This window comes from Cucurbita pepo, chromosome 16 (assembly GCF_057944985.1).
Source record: "Cucurbita pepo subsp. pepo isolate OVF chromosome 16, ASM5794498v1, whole genome shotgun sequence".
In the NCBI taxonomy this organism is placed as follows: domain Eukaryota; kingdom Viridiplantae; phylum Streptophyta; class Magnoliopsida; order Cucurbitales; family Cucurbitaceae; genus Cucurbita; species Cucurbita pepo.
In genome coordinates, this window is record NC_141813.1 from 12,708,516 (window position 1) to 12,734,740 (window position 26,225).

The 26,225-nt window shown below is 35.6% G+C and overlaps 4 protein-coding genes and 1 long non-coding RNA gene across 10 annotated transcripts; 2 read left to right on the top strand and 3 right to left on the bottom strand.

The window, feature by feature from the left end:
- Window positions 1-1,603: 1,603 nt before the first annotated feature.
- Window positions 1,604-4,394, top strand: SEF (HIT-type Zinc finger family protein). 4 transcript variants are annotated; one of them, XM_087118575.1, is made up of 6 exons: window positions 1,604-1,782; window positions 2,052-2,175; window positions 2,295-2,397; window positions 3,820-3,926; window positions 4,026-4,256; window positions 4,307-4,394. In XM_087118575.1, the coding sequence occupies exons 2-5, from the start codon at window positions 2,071-2,073 to the stop codon at window positions 4,227-4,229; spliced, it is 519 nt and encodes a 172-aa protein (XP_086974701.1). In that variant the 5' UTR covers window positions 1,604-1,782; window positions 2,052-2,070; the 3' UTR covers window positions 4,230-4,256; window positions 4,307-4,394. The 4 variants fall into 4 exon arrangements, with proteins under 4 accessions (XP_086974701.1, XP_086974702.1, XP_023512986.2 ...); XM_087118576.1 differs by having other exon boundaries at window positions 2,044-2,175; window positions 4,026-4,394; XM_023657218.2 differs by having other exon boundaries at window positions 4,026-4,394.
- Window positions 4,395-4,882: 488 nt separating this feature from the next.
- Window positions 4,883-15,604, bottom strand: LOC111777557 (N-terminal acetyltransferase B complex auxiliary subunit NAA25). Of its 2 annotated transcripts, XM_023657211.2 has the most exons (19): window positions 15,281-15,604; window positions 14,649-14,805; window positions 14,443-14,561; window positions 14,195-14,269; window positions 13,350-13,443; window positions 13,102-13,220; window positions 12,323-12,393; window positions 11,543-11,684; window positions 11,263-11,438; window positions 10,395-10,597; window positions 9,960-10,090; window positions 9,744-9,820; window positions 9,144-9,218; window positions 8,663-8,855; window positions 7,703-7,822; window positions 7,468-7,606; window positions 6,958-6,998; window positions 6,472-6,726; window positions 4,883-5,980 (listed from the first exon to the last, which is right to left on the bottom strand). In XM_023657211.2, the coding sequence occupies exons 1-19, from the start codon at window positions 15,425-15,427 to the stop codon at window positions 5,306-5,308; spliced, it is 3,009 nt and encodes a 1,002-aa protein (XP_023512979.2). In that variant the 5' UTR covers window positions 15,428-15,604; the 3' UTR covers window positions 4,883-5,305. The 2 variants fall into 2 exon arrangements, with proteins under 2 accessions (XP_023512979.2, XP_023512980.2); XM_023657212.2 differs by lacking the exons at window positions 14,649-14,805; window positions 15,281-15,604 and having other exon boundaries at window positions 14,396-14,537.
- Window positions 15,605-16,894: 1,290 nt separating this feature from the next.
- Window positions 16,895-18,771, bottom strand: LOC111776904 (GDSL esterase/lipase At1g06990-like). Its single transcript, XM_023656312.2, has 3 exons — window positions 18,148-18,771; window positions 17,304-17,565; window positions 16,895-17,206 (listed from the first exon to the last, which is right to left on the bottom strand). The coding sequence occupies exons 1-3, from the start codon at window positions 18,769-18,771 to the stop codon at window positions 17,010-17,012; spliced, it is 1,083 nt and encodes a 360-aa protein (XP_023512080.2). The 3' UTR covers window positions 16,895-17,009.
- On the top strand, window positions 18,637-25,941 carry LOC111776905 (uncharacterized). 2 transcript variants are annotated; one of them, XR_015412182.1, is made up of 7 exons: window positions 18,637-18,777; window positions 22,448-22,515; window positions 22,697-22,843; window positions 23,791-24,049; window positions 24,291-24,842; window positions 24,921-25,054; window positions 25,557-25,941. It is a non-coding gene; the product is annotated as an uncharacterized LOC111776905 (long non-coding RNA). The 2 variants fall into 2 exon arrangements; XR_015412181.1 differs by having other exon boundaries at window positions 24,291-25,054.
- LOC111777060 (GDSL esterase/lipase At2g30310-like) lies at window positions 22,838-24,860 on the bottom strand. Its single transcript, XM_087118690.1, has 3 exons — window positions 24,228-24,860; window positions 23,797-24,058; window positions 22,838-23,707 (listed from the first exon to the last, which is right to left on the bottom strand). Exons 1-3 carry the CDS (start codon window positions 24,858-24,860, stop codon window positions 23,511-23,513), a joined length of 1,092 nt encoding a protein of 363 aa, XP_086974816.1. The 3' UTR covers window positions 22,838-23,510.
- Window positions 25,942-26,225: the final 284 nt, after the last annotated feature.

Here is a 26,225-nt window from a genome sequence, read left to right on the forward strand (position 1 = left end):
ATTATTATTAATTCAATTGATTTAACTAACTGCCTAAAATTATTTGTTTTTCTTCTTATAAAAATGCCTCTCTTTGCTCCTTTTCTTCCATGGCTTTCCGGGTTTCCCCTCGCCCGCCGACATGGTGCTCCGGCACCCGGCAGTAGCACGGGAGAATCCGTCAAGCTCAGGAGGGATAGCGCCGTCGAATGAAACACCGCCGGAATGTTCATTTCCGCCGCCGCTTGCCGGCGCTATCTATCCTGAGTTTCATGGCTTCTTCTTGCTTTTTCCAGCTCGGTTTTTTTACAGGTATTTTTTTTTTATCTTTCTTTTCCATGGCTGTAAAAAATATACGGTGAAAAAATTTTTACAAAAAGATTTAATTCATGCCATTAGAGGACACGTGTACGGTCGGATGGAGAGGAGTGGAATGGAGAAGGATAAATAGAAATGTTAGATAATGTTGAAATATCGACTAAATGAAAATTAATTATGAATAATAAATTATATCTGTCGAATTATTTTTAAAAAATATTAACATCATGAATATAAATTAATTGATTTTAAATTTCACGAGTAATTTTAATTAAATAATTAACTGTTTTATTAAAAATAGACAAAGATTTACATTGAATTATAGCACCCCAAAGTTTTCTTGAATTAATTTTAATGAATAATTAATTAATGGAGAATTAGTTATATTAATATATTTTTAATAATTTAAATAGAAATGAAGTATTTAATACATTATTTTAATTTATTTTATTATAGTTTTGTCAATTATTAATTCAATGAAATATGTTTTGAAAAGTTAAGTCAATTGGATAACATTAACAATTACAATATTAAACATATAAAGAAAGTAATAAAAGCAATTTTTTGTTTGATAACATTTAATAATATAATTTTTTATTTTTATTTTATAAATTAAATTAAAACTTAGTTCTTCAATTTTTTAAACATATCCAATAAAAATAAATAAATTAAATAATCTACTTAACGAATTATGTGCTTAAAAAATTGAATCATTCTAATTTATTGAATATAAAATTAAAAGTTTATGACGTAATAAACACTTTTATAAATTAATTTAAAAGATTAAATTTGTAATTTCATATTATTATAATTATTAATTAAATATGGAATCGATTTACCCATTGTACCCTTCATATTTTGATGGGCCCTCCCTATTAATGGGTCGTGGTGGGCCCATTACACGCTTCCCAGTTGATGGGCCTGGGCCTGGGCCTGCGGAGCCTCGACTTTTTTCCCGGACCTTGTTTTAAGTAGTTAATTGTTTATGTTTTTATTTACTTGTTATAATAAAAATGTTTAAATGGTTTTAATTTTTTATTATTTAATTAAATAAAAAAAATCAATAATAGTAGTTTCAAGGTAAATTTATATATAATTTTAATATACTGACCATTTTTAATTAAAAATAATTGAAATAATAATAATAATTTGATTATTTTTTAAAGTAAAATTTATAAATATATTTTTAACGTATAATAGTAATTTGCCTAATAAAAATTTATTATTATTATTTTTTCTATGATTTTTATTCGAAACAGAAAATTAAAGTCACCAATATATTTTTAGTATAAATAGCCAAAAATATAATAAGAGCGGTAATCAGTGTTAGTGTTCGCCTGTTAACTCCACGGTGGATTTGGTTCTCGGAATGTCGTCGGCGTAAAATTCCTGCATAAGTAACGACTGTCGCCGGTGTTGAGAACGGTGAACATCCACCGGAAGTCCATCGACTCGCATTACGCCTTTCCTCTTCTTCTCCGGGTGGTAGGGTTTGGAACTCTCTCTCTCTTTCGCTCATTTCTGATTCGTTGTCACAGTGTACATTACGATCGAGTTGATACCGTCATTCGAAACAGTGCTTTTAACCAATTTCGTAGGGCTGGAATTAAGGATCATGCGAAACCTAGGGTTTTTTCTTACTACAACTCGTCCAATGCGATTTTGAACTGTATTAGTTCTGATGTGAATTCTTCACCTGTTTCATCGCGCTCTCTAAATTTCAATCACTTCGTTTTCTTATACAAGGATCTGAGTGTGCGTTTGTAGGTAGAAATGGATGATGATGCTACAAATTCATTCCGACGCATGTCGAGTCGCACTCGGAAGGTTGCTCCTAAGATGGTTGCTGCCCTAGCGAGCAGCGACAATCGTTCCCAGGTTTGTCGAACTAGATTTTGCTTCATCGTTGTGAGTTATTTGTGGTATAATTGATTAGTAGAAGCCTGGACTCTATAGCTACAATCTAAGTTTTAGTGTTGGATGTTCTTCTCCTCCAGGCTGCCCTTGCTCGTCTCGAGGCGTTGGAAAATGACAACGCTGGACTGGAATTGATCGAAAACATTGACGACGACGATGCCTCTCTCGATGATGACGAACAAGGTTAATATGATGTTATTCATTCATATATCTTTCGCCTTGGCATTTATTTTTCTAGTAGAGCGTTTTCTTCAATTACATCTATCTAATTTTAGGCATCTAATATTTTCTCATTCCTTTCTGTACTGCTTATTTACATGATTCCATCACTTAATTCAATGTGAAAGTAAGTCAGCAAGGTCAGTGACCGCTTTCTTCACTCCCGAGTGGCATTGCTTTTGGTAGTTCGATTCTTGTTATTTATAATTCCAGATATTGCTTAGGCTTTAAACTGTAGTGTATGCTCGAGAAATTTTCATTTTCTCCATCTTTAGAATGGCTATATTTCTGTTATGTATTGGTAGATGGCCATTAACGAAATTCAGATATTGCTTTTCCTTTGGAATTTTAGTACTCGTTAATTGTCCTAGTACTTGCAATGGTACTTGAATTACTTATCAGTCACCGAGGGTGAGATATTCTAGGCTCATTCATGTGGATTTTTCTAGGGATCTGACAATTCCTGACTGTTGGGACGATAATGGAGAGGGTTGGAATCTGCATTGAATAATGCAGTTCTCCGAACTAGAATTTGGTGGTTGGGTCAACTTACTTCCTTCCTACAAATTCTTGCCGATCTAATTAGCAAGAGGATAGGTGGAGAAGTAATTTAAAAGACTGGTGATATGATTCTCTTAAGTTTTGGACAAGTTCTGCTGATAACCGGTTTTCTTATTAGTCTGAACTGGTGGCTTTTGTGTACGAGTGGTGCTGAAAAGACCAAGATCATGTTTTTCTAAGCGGTGAGAAGCTTATAAATGTGGAACGGGAGTGTGTTTGAGTTGGTGTCTTTCTCAAAATTCTAGGACAATATCACGAAGGCAGCTGTTGCATAGTTGCTTATTTTGGTGAAGAGCCAAGCTGGTTTGGGCTAATTGTCGTCGACTTTGGGAAGGAATAAAGCCGAAGGAATAAAGCCATAGGATTTCCAGTGGGAAGTGTCGCGATTTTAAGAGATTTGAGATTTCATCATTTTCTTGGTATCATCCTGATGAACTCATTTCCATTTATTTGGAACTCTTGTCCCTTTCTTTCTTTCTTTCTTCTTTCTTCTTTCTTCTTCTTCTTTTTTTTTTTTTCTTTTTTTTTCTTTGTTGTTGTTGTTGGCTCCATAGGCTTCAAAGTGGGTTAATACATCATTTCCTTCTGGACCTCCATTTTGTGCTCTTTTGTGTTTCAATGGGTTTAGTTCCCTATAGAAAAATCACTTAAATAAAATAAACTTCCAAGGAATAATTGAACCTGTCCACTTAAATTCTGTTTTCTTGCGTCTATAATATACTTGCATTGATCTAGTGAATGGAAATTATATTTTTCTATACCCTCGAGTGTTGTTTGGAGTATAGTGTCACTAATATTTTCCCCTTTTTGGCCTCCCAAGCACAGCATACATACAGAAGCGGCAATCAAAAGGCACCAAGCGCAAAACTAGGCAGGCAAAAGCACTTGAAGCTAAGAAGGCTCCCAAAACTTTTATGGAGCTTCTGCACGAGGTTAGGATGAAACATCTTCTACTTCTTGGTCGTTATCAGATTACAATAAAAAGTTTGTTTTAATGTTGAGCTACAATATGTGCACACAAAAAAAAACAGGCAAGTTTGGAGTCTTTGCCTCCACATGTTCCATCGTACTTAAAGGCAGCCGTTGGACCTCCAAGCTCTACCTCCCGCCGGCATTTCTGCACGGTTTGTGGTTTTGCTGCTAGCTACACGTGCATAAGGTGTGGAGTACGATTTTGTTCATGTCGTTGCCAGAATATACATAATGATACTCGTTGCTTGAAATTTGTTGCCTGATATAGGTGGGCGGATTAAAGCCACCCGAGTTTTGTAGATTCCGTTTAACTCACTAATATCTCTGTTAATTACAATGTAGTTTTAATGCTTTTTTTTTCATGGATTATTTTTATTAGTTTGTTTGGAATCACTTTCAAAGTACTTAAAAAAAAATTTTGAAGCCGCCTTCGGATAGTTTTTTAGATGGTCTCCAGTTCGGACAAATTAGATGTGTGCACGTGCAAGTATGGATCCACTAGATGGGCTAGCACACCCCATCTAGTACACCCCCTGGGCTTGCATGGTCTGTCTAGTTGGCTGTGGTCGGATGTTTGAAGGTTCAATAATTGTGATTAGGGACCTATCATTTAAAACCATAGTTTCTTAGGTGGCCTCCCGTTTGGACAAATTAGATGTATAGTAGACCCACACATGCAATTGGACAAATTAGATGTATAGTAGACCTACATATGCAACTGTGGATCCACTAGGTGGACTCACACACCCCCTGAGGTTGCATGGTTGGGTTAGTTGGCGGTAGTTGGACGTTCGGAAGTACAACAATCATCATGTATGATGCCAAATATGATAGTCGTCATCATTATATTGGATTGGATGGACGTGTTTGTTCCAGAGACATATTACACTATTATAGACTAGAATACAAATTCGGATCTCAATTAACCTTGGCTCTGTCATTTGCAATTTTCCTTCATACAAAATTCGTAAGGTAGATTCTTCCAACAGTGTGTGACCATACTCCTACGGGCTGAAGCCAAAACCCACGACAAATTGGATCTTACAGAACTTGAGCTTGAAACTCAAAATCGTACTAAAAACTATCAATCTAAAACTTCCCCTCAAGTATAAAGCAAGAAAAAGTTGTTTATTTGGTTTCAGCCTATCGAACTGTAGAGTCCCCTCTCGAGATCAACCACCGCCTCATCATTGTTGCCGAGCAAAATCTTGGGTGTATAATGACTCGAATGAAAAACAGAACTCAACTCAAAACTCAATATTCTTCCGGAGATGAATTTTGGCTGGCTGAATGAAACCAAAGCGATGTGGCATCAATGGGGAATGAATGTAGCAGGCCTTCAGATTTGAGATAATTGTTGTTTCAATTTCTGAACTGATTTGAATTTTGATTCACAATTTTTTATAAACTCATTTAAAACTACATGCTTCCCAGTAACTAGCTTTCTTGCGACCTTTACAGTATTCCAACACTTAAATGCTCCAGTAATCCAATGACCAAGTTCTGTACTGTCCATGGACGACGTTGAAGTTTCGAGAATCTGAAATACTTGCCCAGGTCCATCATTATTTCCATCGTTTTGCATAGACGAAAGTATGGCTTCTAATTTACCATCATCTGATTGATTGACGATTAACCACTTCAGCAACGCCTCTAGAGTACTACACAGAGATTGTGTTGAATCCCGTAGTGCAAGATATAGAGGAGAAGAGGATAGCTCAGCTGATCCTGTTTTCTTCTTCCTTTTACCAGATGGAAGAGAAGATCGAACGCATGCCTGGAGTATAAGGCCATGCCAAGCTAATGGCTCTGATACCACCTGCACGAGCGTGCGCATATTCTCGTAAGGAGTGAATATTGTGGACTCCAAGGATGCAACACCCTCCAAAATGTACTTTTCCAGAAGAGAATCGACAATATGCCAGGTGCGAGACCGACATCCACCAGAACTCAAGTTCCATGCATTTAGAAACACAGCAAAATTAAACCATTCAACCAAATTGGTGCCAAAATCCTGCAAAAAAATATTCTCAAGATGATGATTATAACAAAATTGCTAGATGGATAACTGAGTCACTATGACGTACTGACAGCAAGATCCTAAACCTAAAGTGAAGATGCATATTTTAAGAGATAAAAAGCATAAATCTGTCCATGTCAAGATGCATATTTTAAGAGTTAATGCATCTAAACCTAGTGAAGACTTCGAACCTGATATTGAGCAGACAATTTTACTTCGAACTTTCCTCCCACAACATTGAAAAGATAATATCGGTCACATGCTCAAACTTACATAATTCTAAAGACCATCAGACATTAACAAGACGAGCAATCAAAAGCCAAGTGTCACATATGAATATTTGCAGACAAGACACCGTTTTCATTGATAACGCTGATTGTATACACAAAGCAGGCTTTGTAGCTCAAGACATGATACAAGACAAACAAAAACATATATAACCAGTTCAACATTAAATTCTTAAGTTTAGGACAAACAGAACATACCTTATAAGAACTTATTCCATCAGAAACCCCCGTAACCAGATCAACTGCATTCTCGAAAGTAGATCCCAACATTTTTGCATAGCGCTCGAGCAAATTTTTTAGCTCCGTGGAGATTTTAGGATCAGATAGAGAACCATTAATCTCAAAGTTTTCCTTGATTGACGTAGAAACACTCCGAACAGAAAGGAAAAGCATGCGAGGAAGAAGAGATCTCCTCTCAATATTTCTCCTAACACCAGCTTCCAGATCTTGGCTCTACGTTAGTACCACATTTTACAGAAGTGAGAAAAAGTGACGGATATATTCATTCAAAAGGAAATTCGGGAAACAACTAAAAAAATGAAAATATAACAGCACCATTTTTGTTAGTTTCACATATTCTTAAAAGTTAGTGAGTTAGAACAAGGATTGGTGGGGGGGGGGGGGGGGGGGGGGGGTAAGAAAGTAACCAAAAGGCCCGAAGAACACAAGTTGAGGGTTCCTTACCAAGTTCTCTCTCGCACGATAGGAAATTTCTTCATGAGGACCTGAGAACAAATAATACCCATCACCATAGTTCATGAAATTGTTTACAAGATTCTGATGTTATCAGAAATGAAAGACGAAAAAAAAAAAAGATCGGACAAATAAGAGAACATGGGATTGCTTATCTGACAAGACTTCTACAAATTCTGACATTAAAAAAGAATATAAATATTCAAGCCAAACGGGATATTCTGTTGCTTCTCTTTGAATGGTACCGGTAATCAGATTACAGTATTATTTATTTATTAATTATTTTTTTGGTAAAAGAAACAATTTCATTAGGAAAATTTCAGATTAAAATAGCAAACAGACCATTATTCCTGGAGCACACAAATTTACCCATGAACTTATCCCCAGAAATTTACGATCAAATTACGCACCGTGTGATTTTCAATGGGGCAAAACTAAACGATAATGCTCATTTGAGTTAAGTTTAAACTTAACTCAAAGAAAAGATAAAAGAATACCAACCTAAAAGATAATTTTTTTCTGATGTTGGAGTCCACCACGGACGTGACTGAAAATCTTCATTGAATGTCAGAGGTTTAGAAGGGATCTCATTAGAAAGCTCAACCAAGCGAATTCCAGATTTCAGGTTCTCAAGAACAGCCTAAAAGAAAGAAGAAATATTGAATCAGTCTGCCTCAAACACATTAAGGCCAAATGAATTTTATATATAAGATGACACAACTTATGTAAGAAGTACCTCCTCTTCTTCAATGCTATGTGCATGTTGCTTTAATCGTAAAATAGATTCTTCAACTTTTGCAACTAGATACTGACTGGAGTTTTGCAATCGTTCTTTAAATTGAACAAATTCAACAACCTGAAGAACAATAGAGTGAGAGCTTTACATAACAGACACTGATGCTAGACGAAGCCAAGGCAGATCATATATTTTAATTGCTTAAAAAGATGTCATTAATTTTTTTACAAGGGACGGGTTAACTAAAAAAGGGGAAAAAATAGAAGAGTTCAGAGGACAAATTCCTATGGTGATCACATAATTGTAAAAAAGAAATCAAACAAATGATTCTTGCTCCAATGGATCTTCAAAGAAAAATTACTCCTGATCACACGTGAATTAACTGTCCAAATGGATCTTCAAAGAACTTGTTTCTTTCAATCTATGAAGCCTGTAGTAAAACTATAAAATGGTAAATCATCTAAATATTCGAAGTATCTAGACTATTTTACGCCATCTTGACTAATTTCTCAATACATTTATATATATGGGTGGATCATCAAACAATTATACAGTCGATATTTATATTTTGTACTATGTGGAAACGGGCATGACACAACAGCAAAGTTCCAAAAGAAAAATCAGTTCGAATGAATTTTATTTCACAAACGTGGGGATCGAGTGAATGTCAAAACAGATGATCGTAGTAGATTCTATCTAATAAACCACCTCATATTATTAAATGTACTATTGGTGAAAAATTCCTGTATCTGCACAAGAGGAGGTTGAAAACGCACAAAAATAGCATATAGCTCTAAGAAAATATAGAAAAACACCGAATACATGGAAAAACAAATGCATTCTCAAGCATGCAAAACACAGAGAGCATTGTACTTGAGTAAATACTAATTGAGAAAAGTTGAAGGTCTAGCTTGCCAAATTTCGCAATATAATATCCACAAAGCTAATAGTTTTACTTACTTTTGAATAATTTCTATGGCGATATGCAAGAAATGAATGTTCAGCCGACTCTCTCAAGTGGTCATCCATAAACTTCAAGTAGTCCTTTAAAAGATTACTTAGATCTACCCAAAGAGGAGATACCAACATCTGGGGTAAAATGTGGTGGGTAGCAGTTTCCACCAGGATATTCTTTACATCTAAACATTTATACCTAGAAGAAGAAATACAGTCAACTCTCTAACTAGCATAGCTAAACAAAGAAGAAATGTATATAAAGCAGAGACAAAGAAAGCACTAAATTACCATATGCAATGTTTTAAATCAAGGTTTTTCTTCTTGAAGAGGTGAGGCAGATGAGGCATAAGCCTCAATTTTTAATTGAAAACATCTTGTGAACCCTAAATTTGTGCGGTCGAGTTGAGCCTCAAGGCATAAGCCTTCGAAGCCCTTTAAAGCATTGATCATATGATTATAACTTGTTAATAAATGTGGTACTAACCATTCATAAGCCATTGGAAAGGCCCCTAAATAGGAATACAAGTGCAGCAATAAAATCTTGTAGTGGTAAGCATATCTGACAAAAAAGAGAATTAGATTTACAGTTAGATAAGAGAACTGGAAACAGTCTACACATCTGCTCATAATGTGTGAGTGTGTGTGAGAGAGTGAGAGAGAGAGAGCCAGCAAGAATGCATAATCATTATCTTAGTGTTTGCAATGGTAATTACTACCCATGGGGTAGGGATAGTATGACTTCCAAATGAATCCTTTCCTTCCTTATGCCCTCTCATGTTACTAAAAATAAAAAATAATAAAAAAATATGCCCTCTAGATTTCTTGCTAACAGTTATTTTAATGGACAAAAAATATTTTGATGGATGGCTTATCAGTTTTAGAAGAACATAAATACAGGTATAATATTGCATGATACTTATTAGGAGGACATATCAATGGCAAAGGTAAATGCACATTTAAATCTTCACAGAATGATTGGACTCGTTGCCTCTCATGGAAAACTTCATTGTGGTCACATATATACGTATGTATGTACGTGTGTATGAGGCTTTAGTTGTAGATTCAAATGATAAGAATATCTAACCTTCCGATGGTCAAGCCCCACTCCAACACCAGAATAGCCTCTATAATGTAGCCAAAATTTTGTGTACGCCAAAAGAGCTACACCATTGTAAAACCAATATATATCATCAGCATAGAACAAGTGAATTTGCTACATTATCATAATTGTTAACGATACAGTACACACAGTAGCACTAAATAATCAAGTAACTGATCTATCATGAACATATAAACAAACCTCAACCAGCAGATTGCATATCAGTGATAAAATCTCTTCCCCGTGCATACTTTCTTGAGGATCTAAATCTTTTGAAAGTGGGAGGTTTTTACAGTAGATCTCTGCCATCTGTACTGCACAATGCTCAAGTTCTGGGGATAAACAGCATAATATGTCAATTTTCATGATATAAAATATAACTCCATGATAAAGTTTGCATCAGAAACAAGTTATGTGACAGTACCAGATCTCCAAGTGTATTCGACAATCTACTACCCCCAAAAATACTTCAAATTCATTGGACAAATGTCATGATAATTTAGATAAATTAAAGCTAACACCATCTCTCAAATTTTCTAGGAATTATCTTTTTCTAGAGTAGCTCCTAGTGCCATGTAAATGCAGCTCACAGAGATTACAAGAATCGACAGAATGAAATCAAATCAAAGGACACACCAGAGTCTGACCGATGGAACATATTTCCACACAGAACTTGAAGTCTTAAAAGCGTCATCGACTGCCCAAGGGCCTTAGTTGTGATGATAGATGCTGAAGGAGTGATTTTCTTTAAATTCTCGAGTAATTCAGTCTTCTTATCAGGAGCTAACACCTCAACGAACATTTCAACATCAGAAGCAAAGCAGGCTAGGTGACCAAATCTGTAATCAGGATAGAAAGTATCATTTGTACAGAAATAAAAAACATGATATCATTCATGGATGAAATAAAACAGAGTCCTATAACCTCATTTAACTTTTTTGTGGGCCCATCACTAGGCCTTTTGTAGTTACGAGCTTGGTATCTCAATAAAAGTCAGTTTCTTACCCCCTAAAAAAATTCCTATAACCTCATGATAGCCAACCAATCTAACTTCGATCGAGTGGTTGAAATTTCACAATCCCTATGCTGGCTAGCATTTCTCTCATGAAACATAAAAACAGTAATTTTCATTAAAGTTATTGATATCGTTCCAACAAAAGCAGTTTTTTTTTTCTTTTTTTTTTTTTTAAACAAAGACTTCATTAAGCAAGCAGTCAAAAGAACAGCCTCGAGGTCAAGGAGTCAACATGTCCTCTAGCCTAGAGGGTGAATTGGACAGAGGACGTCCAAATTAGAATTATAACATCAGTTGCAGTATATAAGAATGTAGATGATATTAAATTCTTTGCATCTTAAAAAGATCTAAAATAAGTGTCAACAAAAAGCAGTCCCAATCAAGAGAGCGTTGATGTACCCAAGTTGGACAACCTAATAAATAAAAAAGAGAAAAAAAAGAAGATAGAATTTGAAATTTGAAGTCTGGACGTCAAAATGCAAAATGTACCTGACCCAATAATCGGTAAGAGCCCCCAACAACTTTTCGTCATTACCCTTGCCATGCATGTGCTTTCTCCTTTCAATTTCAAGATTTGCAAAGAATAGACCCCTTAAAAGTTTGTTCTGACTATCTTCTTGTAGTTTTTGTACAACAGCTGATGCATCTGATATACGAGAATCAAACTGCATGTTCAATTTGATAAATCAATCAGAAAGAAGGTAGAGCTGACTATTCTGAAAGCAACATCAATATAATAAGCAGAGAACTTCAGAGAGTAGATATGTACCAATTCGTCCGACAAAGGTGAAATCTTGCAAAGCACCTTTTTTGGTGGATGAATTGGATCAACATTCTCCTCAGTGCACCAGTAACTATCATCCTCCAGCAGACAGCCTAGATAATGTAGGAAACACTCCCAATCATCAGGGCTGCCAAACAGAAAGAAAGAATAATCATTATGGATGATAAATGTAACTGCAGTATGGTAGCAAACCAACAGAAGACATTCACACAGGTACATACAAAAGTATGATGCTGGTTGGGACTGGGAGGTGTTGACTCAGAATTTAGCATGAGGTTTCAAATGTTATAATGGTCAGTATCACAAGTAGGCATGAAGCAATAAGCAAATGCAGAGGGAAAGGAATAATATTAAGGGACAAGCAAATGCAAAAATGGTTCTGATAAGTAATTGAATAACAAATGATACGCAAAATAATCGTTCGTACTTGGATAAAATTCAGTAGTATATTAAGATCAGATCATTAACAAGATTAGATAACATCACCGCTCTACAGTTGGGACATGTAAAAACTAAACATGCAATAATCAAGACAAAAATAAAAGGGGAGAAACACGTGAAGAACCCACTTTTGATATGTACAAACTATCATCATCAAATATTTAGATTATCATATTAAATCAGACTAAACCGAGCAATATTTTAAGTTCAGACAATAACAAAGGGCGAAAACACAAAAATACTCCATTTTTGGGATCTATGAACATCACCATGTATTTCCATTATTTGGTTTGATCAAGATATGTCATTGATTTGGAAGCATACCGTAACTCCAAAATTTTCTGGAATATATTGGCAGCGTCAGCAAAATCACCTGCCCGAGCAAGAAGCCTCCCCTGTCAACTTGAAGCCAAAGAGTGCACTAATACAAATGAGCTCATTACTTAATGAATTCCTGCTAATATAGATTGATAATCTTAAGATAATAATGGGTTTGAAATTGATAAAACAAAAAACTACATGCTCTTTTTCTTGAATGAATAACGGGAAAATGACAATGTGGTGGTGGGTGAGCTGCATTCACTTCACATACCTTACTCTCCATTCAAAACCAAGATCAATACGTACACATACACACACGCACACACAAAAGGGAAGGGAAAACAAATCAAAATTTGTTCCACATGTTTCTTCATAACCATCTTCTAGAACTGAATATAAGGGATGGACTACAAAAAACCAAACTCCGACTATTGTAGTGAATATTCCTAGACTAAGAAAAATCATCCACAGTCAGTTTCTTTGAAGTGAGTTATCACGTCAAACAAAAAGTTGTATTGCTAACTAAACTGAATAGAACTTATAATCAAGTAAAACACTTTCTGTGGAAGTGAAAACAACCAGTTAAGACCCTTGTCTGCGACAGTCCACCATACTATAACTGATTCAGTTAACTGTTACAAACTTCTGAAATCATGAAAATAGGAAATCTTTGAATTGAATAAGTGGGATGGAGAAAGTCCATTATTTTTTTTTTCATTGCATTATGTTGTTATCATATAATCTTGCTGTTTAATGTTGTTGAAAAAAGGTTTAGAAAATACCTGTATGCGAAGTCTATCAACTTCAACTGTTAATAATGATCCCAGTTTCCCAGTAAGAACTTCCAAAGCATCTCCATACTTGGCTTGTTGTTCCAATATTGAAATGTAGACCATAATAGCTACATGGATAGATGAGCATTAATATCGATGTTAATTACTTTTGATTGTAAGGAAGAACCTTCCGTACTGGTTATAAGCATTACAACAACAACAATGGGGAAAAATTGGAAGAAGAAGAAAGATTGCACCTTCAGGTTCATGTAAGCTATGGGAGGCAATATGCTTTTTGAGTAAGCCCTCAGCTAATAACAACAGCTTTTCCCCACCATCACTATAATGCACCTGTAAAAATTTCAGTAACTGCAGCATAAGCAACTTGTTTATGAATGCCTTAATCAAGATTTAAGATTCAACTTCACATACTCAAGCGAACAATCATGTTTAATCACAATATTATAGTAACTGTTGAACGATCTAGTAAACTCAAACTAGAAACGAAGCCCATTCTCTCTTAGTTACATAGAAGATTATATAGTCTGAAACAAGGAATGAACACTTTGATACTGCAGTTAATACCTCATATGTTTGAACTATGACAAGATTTGAATGTAACAGAGTACCAATGTTTCAAGAGTCTGCACACTCGACATTCATTAGGCCTTTGACGAAGGAATCAGTAGAATACTAATATGTGAATTAACCTGGGAGTTCCAGCGTCCAAGAAACTAAAGTTTTAATCAATTTCCCAGGAAAATGTTCCATGTAAAGCATGTGGATTGTGGGTTCAAGTCTACGACCCCACTTAATATGAAGATGGACTTCTAGTTCGTTTTTTCCCTCTGTAGGAATAACATCCAACAGTCTGATCACATACTCAACAGCTACATAATTGTAGAAAAATTCAAAATCTTTCATATTTAGCCCTACAACATATCTCCACAATCTGTTCGTAAATTTGTCCATCATCCATTTGTGCTCTCTGCTTTTCTGCACTCTATTTTCTTTTTCTTTTTCTTTTCTTCTTTTTTAAATGCATTTACTATTCTCTTAATTATGAAAGTAAATGCTAGAAGTACTGTTCAGCCATTCGAACCTGCAATTGGATGCTACAAACCGCCCAGAGCAAAAATCTTTCTTCACCTGCAAGTTTATACATCTTGATGGCTGTCTGTGAGGAAGAGAAGGAAAAGGAATAAGGACTTTAAAAATATAATAAAATTAATAAAATGAAAAAGGTGCATTCTAGTCATTCAAGGAGCATCAGTAAAAATGATATCGACAGAAACCAACGTACAAATAAATTTTGGGGTTCGGGAAAGGTGGCAAGTGTGGGACAAAAACCTGCTGCTGTTTAACAAACAAATTCTCGCGGACATAGCAGTTGAAAAGCCCCATCATCAGATCAAGGTGGTTTGGAAATTTTCCACACGCATATTCATAACAGCTAGTTGCAAAGTCCACTGATTGCACGTAGAACAATAAGATAACTCACAATGAAGAACATGAACATGGATATACATCAACTGAATTAGGTGAATTCTACTAACTGTGGTCAAGTCGCTGGAAAACACTTTGTAACGTGCTCAGAGTAAGATCGTCCGTCAAGAAAGAATCATTCGAAAACAGTACCTCTTTGGCACTTAAACAGACAGATAAGGCTTCCTCCGGCTTCCCCATTCTTTCCAAAACCAACGCTTTAAGTGCCTGAAAAAAATTTAAGTTGATTCATTACCTTCAGACCTACTCGATAATCATACATTCATCCACGCATTCTGAATTGTTAATGCACCGACCGATTTAGAATAACTTATAAAAAGTAATATCAAGGTAGCCTGCATGCTTAAAGAACTTCATCAAGAAAAGCACAATTAACAAAATAATGAACATCTAAGCAACCTAAAATGTTATCAGAGTGCTTTCCTTTTCATTTCTCGTATTGTGGAAGTGGAAAGTGTAGAAATAAGGAGCTTCCTATAATCCAACTAACGTATTCTCCACAATGCTAGTAACAGACAGAAATGGAGGCAAAAGGAGAAAACCGCATGCAAATTGCGATGAATACGCTAATCACTATCAAGAAATGCCAAACACCAGCAAGAATCATCGATAAGGTACAAAGAAGCCAAAATCACACAGAATCCTAATCGGCAGCAGAAAGAGAAGGGTTGTATTTCGTTACCAGGACGTAAGGCGCATTCGGATATTTGGCAAGCAACGTTGTTATAGCTTTGAGAGCATTCTTGTACTGCCTCGAATCTATAGCGTCCCATATCGGTCGAACTCGCCGCTCCGGCAACCCCCCGGCCAGACCGAACTTGGACGCCATTGAAACTCCTCGAACGAAGTTGACGAGACGCGAATGCAATGATCCGCTACACAAATTGAGTCAATCAGCAATCGTTTTCCTGAATTAAGTTGGAAGTTGGAGCAGAATCGAGTTGGTGTGGCTAGTGGTAAACCTATTTAAGCGTTTGGAAGTAGAGTAACAGTGGCGCCGATCGAATAAATTCCGACAATATACATCGCAATTCAGTTCCAATCCCGCTCGAACTTGGTTTTGGGTCCTCTAACCCGTGCCCGACCCGCCAAACCTCAAATTTTCTTTTTTTTAATTTCAATTTTAAATGGTTTGGAATTAGCCAGAGTATGAGATCTCAATCCACCCCTGGAGGTCTCACTTGCACACCACTCAGGAATGCTTTCCCCTGAATCTCACATCCACCCCTTTATGGGCTAGTGTCCTCGCTAGCACACTGTCTATAAATACTTTGTTTTCCCCCTCTAACTAACATGTGATCACAGTCCGCCCCCTTTGGCTTAGATTCGTTATGGCACGTGACTCGATGTCTAACTCCAATATCATCTGTAGTTTCACGATTTTAAAACGCGTCTACTAGGAAGAGGTTTGCATACCATTATAAGGAATGTTTCATTCCCCCTTCCAACCGATGTGAGATCTCACATTGTACCCTTTTGCCCGTATACACCGATTGTATTTTTACACAATCATTATAAATAACCACTCAAATGGCTTGCAAAATAAGTACCGGGGTTATTGAAACAGTGTTTTTAGATGTATTCCACGCTCTTTGCATCCTTTATGTCTAACAAAGATGATGCATGCAGTATTCATGCTCTCAGCAAAATCATGTCGTGAGTCCTAGTTTAATATTATTAGGGGCATTCTAGTAGCTTATGGTGGTATCCATAAATACTTGAGTGAGGTTGGAATTCAAAAACGGGCTCGAGTATTTCAACGTGGAATGAGTCGGATCGAAGGAATAAAATTTTATGTTTACTAAGTTACTAGTGTTATTTTTACAAGCAGCCAACAACATTGTGATTAGCTCAAGCCAACTCAATTATTTTTTTAAATAAAAAAATTATTATTTTACTAGTGTTATTTCTAAATACACAATACTGTAGAAAAATAATTTATTTTTCTTTTTTACCAAAAAATTCATACGTGATTAAATGGGATTTAAACTAAAAAATTAATTAAAAAAAAAAAAAAAAAAATATATATATATATATATATATATATATATATAATATATATATAGCAGAAAGGTTACGGCATCTCCCGCGCATTTCGGTTTCACCTGAACTGCAGATCGATAGCAGAGAAATGGAGTGTGGAAGAACTCTTTTCGCCGAAATTGGAGGGTGATGGAGCGGATGGATATTTGCGATCAAGCAAACGAGCTACTCGTTCTGTCGAAGAATTCTCCATTTACTTCACGATAAGTAATCTCGAACTGTTCTTTTTACAAATATTCATTGTATTTGGTACTGCTTATGAATCGGAACAATATTATTTCCATAAGGCATAGCAAATATCGAACAGCATGTTTCGATTTCAATGGGGGAAAGTTTGAACTCTTTACATAAACGGCTTAGGATGAAGATCAATTCCGAATCTGATTGAAGCCGAGATGCTTGAGAATGGAGTCGGCAATGAAATAGTAGGCTGATTCTGTAGGATGAACGCTATCCCAAAACAAGTATTTCTTAGGATCCTCGCACGTTGGTGTCTCTGGATTACACAGGGGTCCTGTTTCCGCCAAACCGGTCCCACAGCACCCTTTTGTCGTTTGGACGAAACCTGTTTGATGAATTGCGTCAAACAAAACCAGGTGAAGCTTACCAATAATAATGATTAACCGAAATTTTAGGACAGATAACCTAATTCCATGGCTTACCACATCTTTTTGGATGATTGATCATGTCGATCATTGGATTGTAAATGTCAACGTGGTGAATTTTGCTTCCAGGCAGTAGTGATTGTAAACCATGCAGTAACGTAGTGAGCTTGTGATTGTAAATTTGGGAATCTGAGTTTTGATTTTCCAGGCATTTTCGATTTTTAGGATCCTGGAATGCTACAGTTTCTTGAATAGGTAGGCAACCAATTGGAGGAAGCCCTACTACAAAGATGGTGCGACATCCAAGCTGATACAATCCCTATCCATTTTCACAATAAAATTCTTAGCTGCTTAGCTACACAACCACTGGAAACTCCTATGTACTTTTTGGCTTAGTCTAATATTTGAAGTCTACTACCTGTTTTGTTCCTTTCACATGGGTAAAATGGAACAAAAGTTCACTGCACTTTTTAACCCTTAAGTTTGGATCCGATAGCCATTTAGTCTGTGTTTTCAAACTAAAGTGTGATTTTTAACCCATAAGCTTACTGCACTTTTTAACCCTTAAGTGTGATTTTTCATTGTTTATATTGGTTGTTTGTTCTAATTATAGTGAAGAAAGATGTGAAGTCTACTGATTATAGGTCTACCTTAAAAAATTAGTAGAAACTAAAATTTATTGGTGTGAAGTCACATTTTCTCCAAGAAGAATTTAGAAAGATGAAGAAATGATGAATAACAAATGGGCATGATAAGTGCTTAAATTGAAATGTTAACTTTAGGTTTGCCCTGGTAATGCAATGTATGGTTTGCAATTGAATTTTGTCAGAGATTATAAACTAACAAAATTTTGTGCAATCACATATATAGTTACCCTTAAAACTTGCCTCGGTTAGATTACCTGGATAAGACTTTGTAGTCTGTTCTGCACAAAGGCTTGGTAACCACTGATATTGAACTCCAATGACCTGCTGGGAATGTCATAGAAATTAAGAATGAAGTCATTAGATCCTGCACTTACAATAACCAAAGCACCATTGAGAATCCTTTTAGCCTTCTCTTCTCCCACAATTCTTTCAAGTCTTTGAATGTAATTCTTGAAAAGATCGATCTGCTTTAGCATTGGAATGACTCTTGATCTACTAGCTGTAAGATCATCATAACCTGACCCTGCTGACCCAAAACTGACTCCGGTTCTCAGGTCACCATCAGATAGCATGGGGTCCAGAAATGCTGGAACAAGTTCCTTTATCCCTAATGTTGATGCCAGAATGTCAGGAATGAGTTTCCCATTGGAGAACCTTCCTGTGGCTATATGGCCGGGGAAATCTCTGCCATATGGATTGTAATTAGCTTTGAACAAGGTGGGAATGTAGTTGTTATTACCGGGATCAACTGTAGAATCACCAAATATGAGAATGGCAGGAAAAACTCGAGAAGTTTTAGGCTCTACAGCATTGCATGCTCTGCTAAGAGGCAACCAAATCATGTGCACTGCAAGAGCAATGAAGTTAGCCGGTGCCATAGCCAGGTTTTCTTTGAACTCTTTTTGTCAAAGTTTATGCATTTATATCAGTTGCTAAGTGAATGTCACTTATAAACTATTCTTTTAATTTATTTATAGAAAACAAAATCCAGAGATTAAATGTGAGACCTCACATCGGTTGGAGAGGAGAAGGAAACATTTCTTATAAGGGTGTGGAAACCTCTCCCTAGCATACGCGTTTTAAAAACTTTGAGGGGAAGCCCGAAAGGGAAAACCCAAAGAGGACAATATCTGCTAGCGGTGGGCTTGAGCTGTTACAAATGGTATCAGAGCCAAACACCGGTCGGTGTTCCAGCGAGGACGCTAGGTCCCTAAGGAGAGTGGATTGTGAGATCCCACATCGGTTGGAGAGGAGAACGAAACATTTCTTAAAAGGGTGTGAAAACCTCTCCCTAGCAGACACGTTTTAAAACCGTGAGGCTAACGATGATACGTAACGGGTCAAAGCGAACAATATCTACTAGAGGTGGCCTCGACTGTTACATTAAAGCATTAGAGTTTCCAATTTGGGTGATCATGGAAGTTTGATGAAGCAAAAACAAGTACTATCATAAGATGATCATCGGTTGCATGGAATTGTAACTTCTAGTTTTGATATGATTACAAAGTAAATATGACACAAACAAAACAACAATTTAAGTCTATACGTTAGGAAGTTTCAATATTTGAACATCTAGACGGTTGAGGCAGCAGGTAGCTATGCTAGAATTTCTTCCTTTAATTAATGCAGATGAGGATTTTCTGGTGTTACAGATGCGACAATTATGACGACAACAACCATGACAGGAACAGCAACTGGTAAATGAGGCTAATTGGGAATTAGTGTCCATTAGGGGGTCATAATTGTGGGAAGTTAATGAAATGGGCCTTCTAGCCGGCCCAAAAGGAAAGTTAGGGCCTTGCCCATATTACTCGAATGAAAGAGGCACTATATATAGTTGTCTAAAATTAAGATGTCAATGATATTCCATTATAGTTGAATATTGAAAGTTTTGGATTTCATTAAACATAAAGTTTAAATCAATGTCTAGTAGATCAATTAACTTTCTAAAATGTGAGTTTGCCAGGGCCAATTAGACATAAAAATGAAAGTTTAGGGATCTATTAGAAATATTAGAAATTCTTGAAAGTAGTGAATAAATTAATTAGGATACATCTTGGTTGCCTGTAGATTATGCTATAACCATGAAAATTATAATTAGCAAAACATCAGGCATGTACGTTGTCAATAAAAACCTCACTTCCTTAGAAACCATCTATCCTCTACTTTCTCTCAACCAAAACCCTCAGCCAGCTCTCACAACTCACCCTTTCCCATATATCCCAAGTTTTTCCCACGTGCAAGAATGTCCAAATAAACTGTGTTAGATGTTTCTACTCGTAGGCTTAAATCCAAACTTGTGCTCAAGGCCCAAGTGCCGTAAGGAAGAAGACTTGAGCTCGGCCTGCAATGTGGGCCATCGCTTTAAGGATGATTTCTGACCTGCACAGGAATTTCAATGACACAAGCTTCATTAGGGAGAGATCAAAGAAAAACATAGAAACATTGGAATTGTGAAGGCATCACATTTTAAACAGATATCCTGAAGAGAGAAATATAAAAACAATTTAGAGATAGAACACCATCGTGAAGCATTTAATCTAAGGTATCTCACCATTGATGCTTATCCCCTATAACTTGATGTCCGTAAATACGAAGCACACTTCTAAAATAATATAGTCCATAACAGAGGGTGGTTACAAGGACATGGTAGGTTGATCTGCAAATACCACTCATTGTTAAGGGTCAACAAAATATCTCACCGCTTACCTACTGAAAGATTTTGCTGCTTTAATGGTCCAGAAAAGATTTCGTGCATAATTTTTGGCCGTATGCATTGTTTAGAAAAAAGCTTTACATCAGATAATGGACAAAACTTTATTCTAGTGTACTGCCCATTTTGCACATTCCACTGTATTTGGAAGATTACTTAAAGACAAAAAGGTCTACTTTTCTTGACCAACGGAGTATGGTTTGAGAATCATTTGTTGCCATCAGACATTATTTGATATGTGGGTTCAAAAAGTCTTAGGCTGATGAGAAGGCTTTATAGTTAGACTTGGAATGACCATCTTTAGAGATAATAATGTACATGAGTGAAGTTTAATTATTTGTGTGCGATATATTGACAGTAATCATTCATTACTTTATATCGGCATCGGAAACTTTCGTCATTGGCATTTGGTTATTTTGGCAAAATGGAATTGGATATTTTTAAATGAAGGAAATGCTATGTGACGTAAACTTATTAATGCAAAATATTATGATACTGAGAGAGCTTGTGTATGGCCCCGCTCATTCAGAGGGGTTCTAACACATCTCCCTGGCCTATTATATGCACTACTTTGGATTTGGTTGCCTCTTGTGCTCACCGCTGTCTGGTAATGGTCGGTGTATTTATTTTTTGGCATGATTCTTGGCTTAGTTGTGGAGACATTGATACGGCATTTCCTCGTCTTTTTTGCCTTTCTTCTGTCTAATAGTACAGTAGCAGAAGTTTAGATTCCATCTACTGCTGCATGGGATTTGAACCTTAGTCGGAATTTTAATGATTTGGAAATAACTAAAGTCGACCATTTTATCTCATCTCTTTTTTTTTTTTTTTTCCATCAAATTTAGGAATTTAAATGACTATTATGGTCTTGGCTTCTTGATTCTTCCAATGTCTTTAGTATTAAATCTCTTAACAAGGTAATCGTAGGCGCCAAAACAACATTTACTTGGTACTTTGGAATGATTCCTATCTACAGAAGATTAAAATCTTTCTTTTGGAGCTATAAACACGACTGACCGTTTACAAAGGAGAATGCCATATCTCAACCTATCCTCTTCCTACTGTAATTCGTGTGCTGCAATCTTAGAGAATCCTTGGACACCTTTTTGCTCACTGTCTATTTGTTGCTAGATATTGGGAAACTGTTGTGGATGCTTTTTCTTTGTCCTTGACCTTGCCTGACAACATGTTTGATTTCCTGGCTTCTGTCTTGGTGGGACACCCTTTCATGGTGCAAACAAGCTGTTATGGCTTGCTATCAACAGAGTTTGTCTCTGGTTTATTTTGGGCGAAAAAACTGGACGTACCTAAATGAATTAGTACGTTCTTTTTTCTTTCTTTTCTAACAAAGATTTTTTTTATACATAATTTGGGATGTGTCAGAGTGTTGAAACTGTAATAAACACCACACGGTTTGAGAAGTGGGGGTGTCAGTGAAGCGAGAATGGGACATATGGTACGTTTGGATCAGAAGGTCCATACCAGCGGTCTGTGATCTTAACAACCATCCCATCAATTAGAGGGCTCTGAAAACCAAAACCTCACAAGCCCACGTGCCCCAACCCCACCACCTAAAACAATTTCGGCTAAAATATCATTTTTACATTCATATACTTTGGTTTCCTTATTATTTTAATCCATCGCATTTTTAATGGTTCAAATTTAGTTGGCAGTATCTCAATAAATTTTAAATTTAGCATCTGTTTTTTTTTTTTTTTATTTTATTTTTTATAAATGTTTAATTTAGTTATTCAAAGTTGTTGTTTTTCTATTTATTTTTATTTCATCTACATTGATTAAATTATAATATTGATATACTCTTCTATGCCTTTTCAATTTAGAGGATTCTTAAATGGGAAGACAACCAACTGGAGAAAGGCCAACCACCACAATATTGACATCCAAGTTGGTAAATTTCCTATCCATTTTAATATAGAGTTGATAAATAAGAAGTGTTTATTTAAAATAATGAGTAGTTGATTTATTAGAATATTTGATTCAATTTTGAAAGTTCAACTATTTTTTAGATTGAAGTACTTTTCTACTACTGAACCTTCCAAACGGCCTTATGGCCAAGGAAATCTTTGCAGTATGGAAGGTAATTATTCCTGGTATCTACTGTGGATTCATACCAAATGAGAATCGCAGAAAAAGAATGAAAAGTGTTAACCTCCAAAGTACTGCTGGATTTTCTAAGAAATAACAGTCAGATAGAGCATTAGCTCGTGCTGTTACAGGTACTCTTCAAAATTCTTATCGTCCTTCGATATTCATCTTTGCCAAGTTGGTGCATGAATTTATAGGGAGATGATGGTGAAGAAATTTCTTACTAAAAGGATGAGTTACTTTGTGAGATCTAACATCAGTTGGGGAGGAGAATGAAACATTCTTTATAAGGGCCTGGAACTCTCATGTATTTTAAAAACCTTAAAGAAAAGTCCGAAAGGAAAAACTCAAAAAGGACAATATCTGCTAATAGTGGACTTGGACCAATATATACCGTACACTGAATATATAATTGCCGACCATTTATGGTTTCGTGTCTTGAAAAACTTCAATTTTATTTTAAAACTTAGTTTTATTTTTAAAGTTACGTTCAAATGTTTCATTAAATTTTTTTAGGTAAGTCTATTAAATTCGTTAAGTAACTCTTTTAACTTCTAAATGATTCATTAATCATTCAGTTATTCTAAAATGGTTTATCAATTATTCGGTTATTCTCTTTCCGAACAACTTAAAAGAAATATTATTGGGAAGATAAATTCTCATTAAGTTTTTTAAATCGTCTTCTAACTTCCAAATGATTTATCAATCATTCAATTATTCTCAATTATTCTATCTGTGAACAACTTAAAAGAAATATTATGGAAAGGACCATAGAACTAGAACTCGGTTGAAAACCCATCAATTTTGATTCAAGTGATCGAAAAATTGCTTGAAAAGTGACTCAGTAATGAAGTTATAGGTTGTTTCAGTCGGATGAAAGCTATCCCAAAACATAAATTTTGATCGATTTTCGCACGTTGGGGTTAATGCATTACATAGAGGTCCTGCTTCAGCCAATCCAGTTCCACAACAACCTTTGTTTGTCTGCTCAAAACCTGTTCGATAAAATGCCCAAACAAATTTCAGGTTAATTAAATTGATTTTTTTTTATAACTTGATTTCTCCTAAATATTTGCAGGCTTACCATATTTGTCAGGATTATTGATCATGTCCATGAGTGGGGTGTAAATGTCAGCATACAAAATTGTGCTTTCGGAGAGTTGAGCCTCTAAATTTTTCAACAATTCTGAAAGCTTTTGATTATAGGCTTCTGAATCTGAATTTTGATCTTCTACACATTTTCGATTTTGAGGATCTTTAAATGATAGGGTCCGTTGAATGGGAAGACAACCAATTGGAGGGAGTCCAGCGACCACAATATTACGACATCCAAGATGGTAAATTTCCTAAAACAAAGTTAATTAGAAGTGTGATCTAACTTTTTAGGGTACTTTTTAAAAGAGTAGAAGTATTTTTTAAATAAAAGGCAAAGTTCAATATTTTTTTAAAAAAATAATTTAACCTTATATCAAATATTGATTAAGATTAATGAGGTGCATGTGGTATAAAATTTACCTCGATCAAGCTTTGTACTTTGCTTTGTATAAAATCTTGATAACCACTAATATTGTATTGCAGCCGTCTGATAGGAATGTCGTAGAAGTTGAAGGTTAGGTCATTGGTTCCTGCACTAATGACCACCAAAGCATTGCCAATAATTCTTTTACTTTCATCCATACCTACAATCCCTTCAAGTCTTTGAGTATAATTCTTGAAAAAATCAATTTGCTTTATCATCGGAATTACTTTAGAAATAGCGGTGGTTAGATTGTCGAAGCCTGTGCCAGCAGATGCAAAACTGACTCCTGTTTTCATATCATCGTTTGATAATTTAGGATCTAAGAATGGAGGAACAAGCTCCTTTATTTCCAATTTAGAGGCAATCATGTCAGGCATGAGTTTTCCATTACTAAACCTTCCCGTAGCAACATGGCCAGGAAAATCTTTACCATATGGAAAGTAATTGCCCTTGGAAACGGTAGGAATGAAGTTGTTATTCCCCGTATCTACAGTAGAATCACCGAAAATGAGAATTGCAGGAAAAGAATTAGGAATCTTAACCTCCAAAGCATTGCATGGTTTGCTAAGAAACAACAGCCAAATTACGTAGAGTGATAGAGCAACAATGAGGTAATTAACTCGTTTCATTGCACGTATGCTTCAAAGTTCTTATCGTCCTTTTAACATTCATCCTTGTCAAATTTATAGAGGGCTTATGAATGTTACTCAAGTGTTCTTTTTAGTAAAAAGCTGAGTTCCAGAATGTGTTGCGGCCTACCATCTATGGCTTTGTCCTCTTAAAAGACCTCAGCAATTTAGAGCCAATGACAGCCATATGTTTGGTAAGCTATTGGCTGAAGCAATTATAGTTTGATTTGGTTTTGTACATTTTCTTTCACAATTAATTTAATTCCATTTTGTTATATATCCTCGAGATAATCTTAATCAATTGTGTTATATTTAAAATATTGATAATATGCTAATAGACAGTCGTTTAACGACACGTGGAATTCATGATTAGAATCTTAAATACATGTTAGTTATTAAATATATGTTGTTTTTTAGACTATGTTCAGAATGACTAATTAGACTACAGAGACACAAACCCTACCGTTTACAGATACATGTACTAAGAGTATATGTTTTAGATACTTCGAAAGATCATTATTTCTTGAACCCGTAGGTTGAACTGAATTCTTAACAATTCGAATCTAAACAAATGGATGTCATACAACCGACCTATTGTACACATTTTAACGTTTAAGGATCAAATAGAAATAGTTATAAGATTTCAGGCACTAAACGTGCGATTTAATGTATTTTAATTTTGGCTGTCTGTTGCAGGTGAGCAGGTGAGGGCATGGTCGGAGGCTGTAGAATGAGAATGAGGTGAATTTGGTGGATGACCCATGAAGCTGCGTCCCCCAACAGAGTAAGTGGAGATAAAATCTTTATATATAAACCCTAAAACCCATAAGAAAGAAACAGAGAGAAGAAAAGAAGTGGATTTGCAGAGGCCATTAAGGCAGCAAACTTCAACCACTTCCCCATTCCTTCTATGTTTCCCAGTAAACCCACAAACCCCAAAAATAAAGTTTTAACATTTGGTAAAATCAATGTTCTTTTTAACCTGCCACCTAAAATGCCTGAATAGTGTCTTATTGTGACCCACTTTAGCTTGTTTCCTAATGGTGGGACAATCACAAATATTAAAATTATTAAAAAAAAAACTTTTGTACTCCGAAAATTATAATTTTATCATCGATTAGTTGACTTTGATCAGGGGTTACACTAGGAGTATGGGTTTGGTTGTGTCGGATTGTGACGTTTTTTTAAACCTAATTTTATTGTTTTGTAAATTTTTCAACCATAACAACTCTCCTTCTCAATCCAATTTTAAAATATTAGGTTAGGTTAATTTGGGTTGTTTAGTCATTTATTTCAATTTTTATTTTTAATAAAAATAAAATATTAATATGTAGAATAACTTGTCGGGGACTTTTGAGGAAGCTC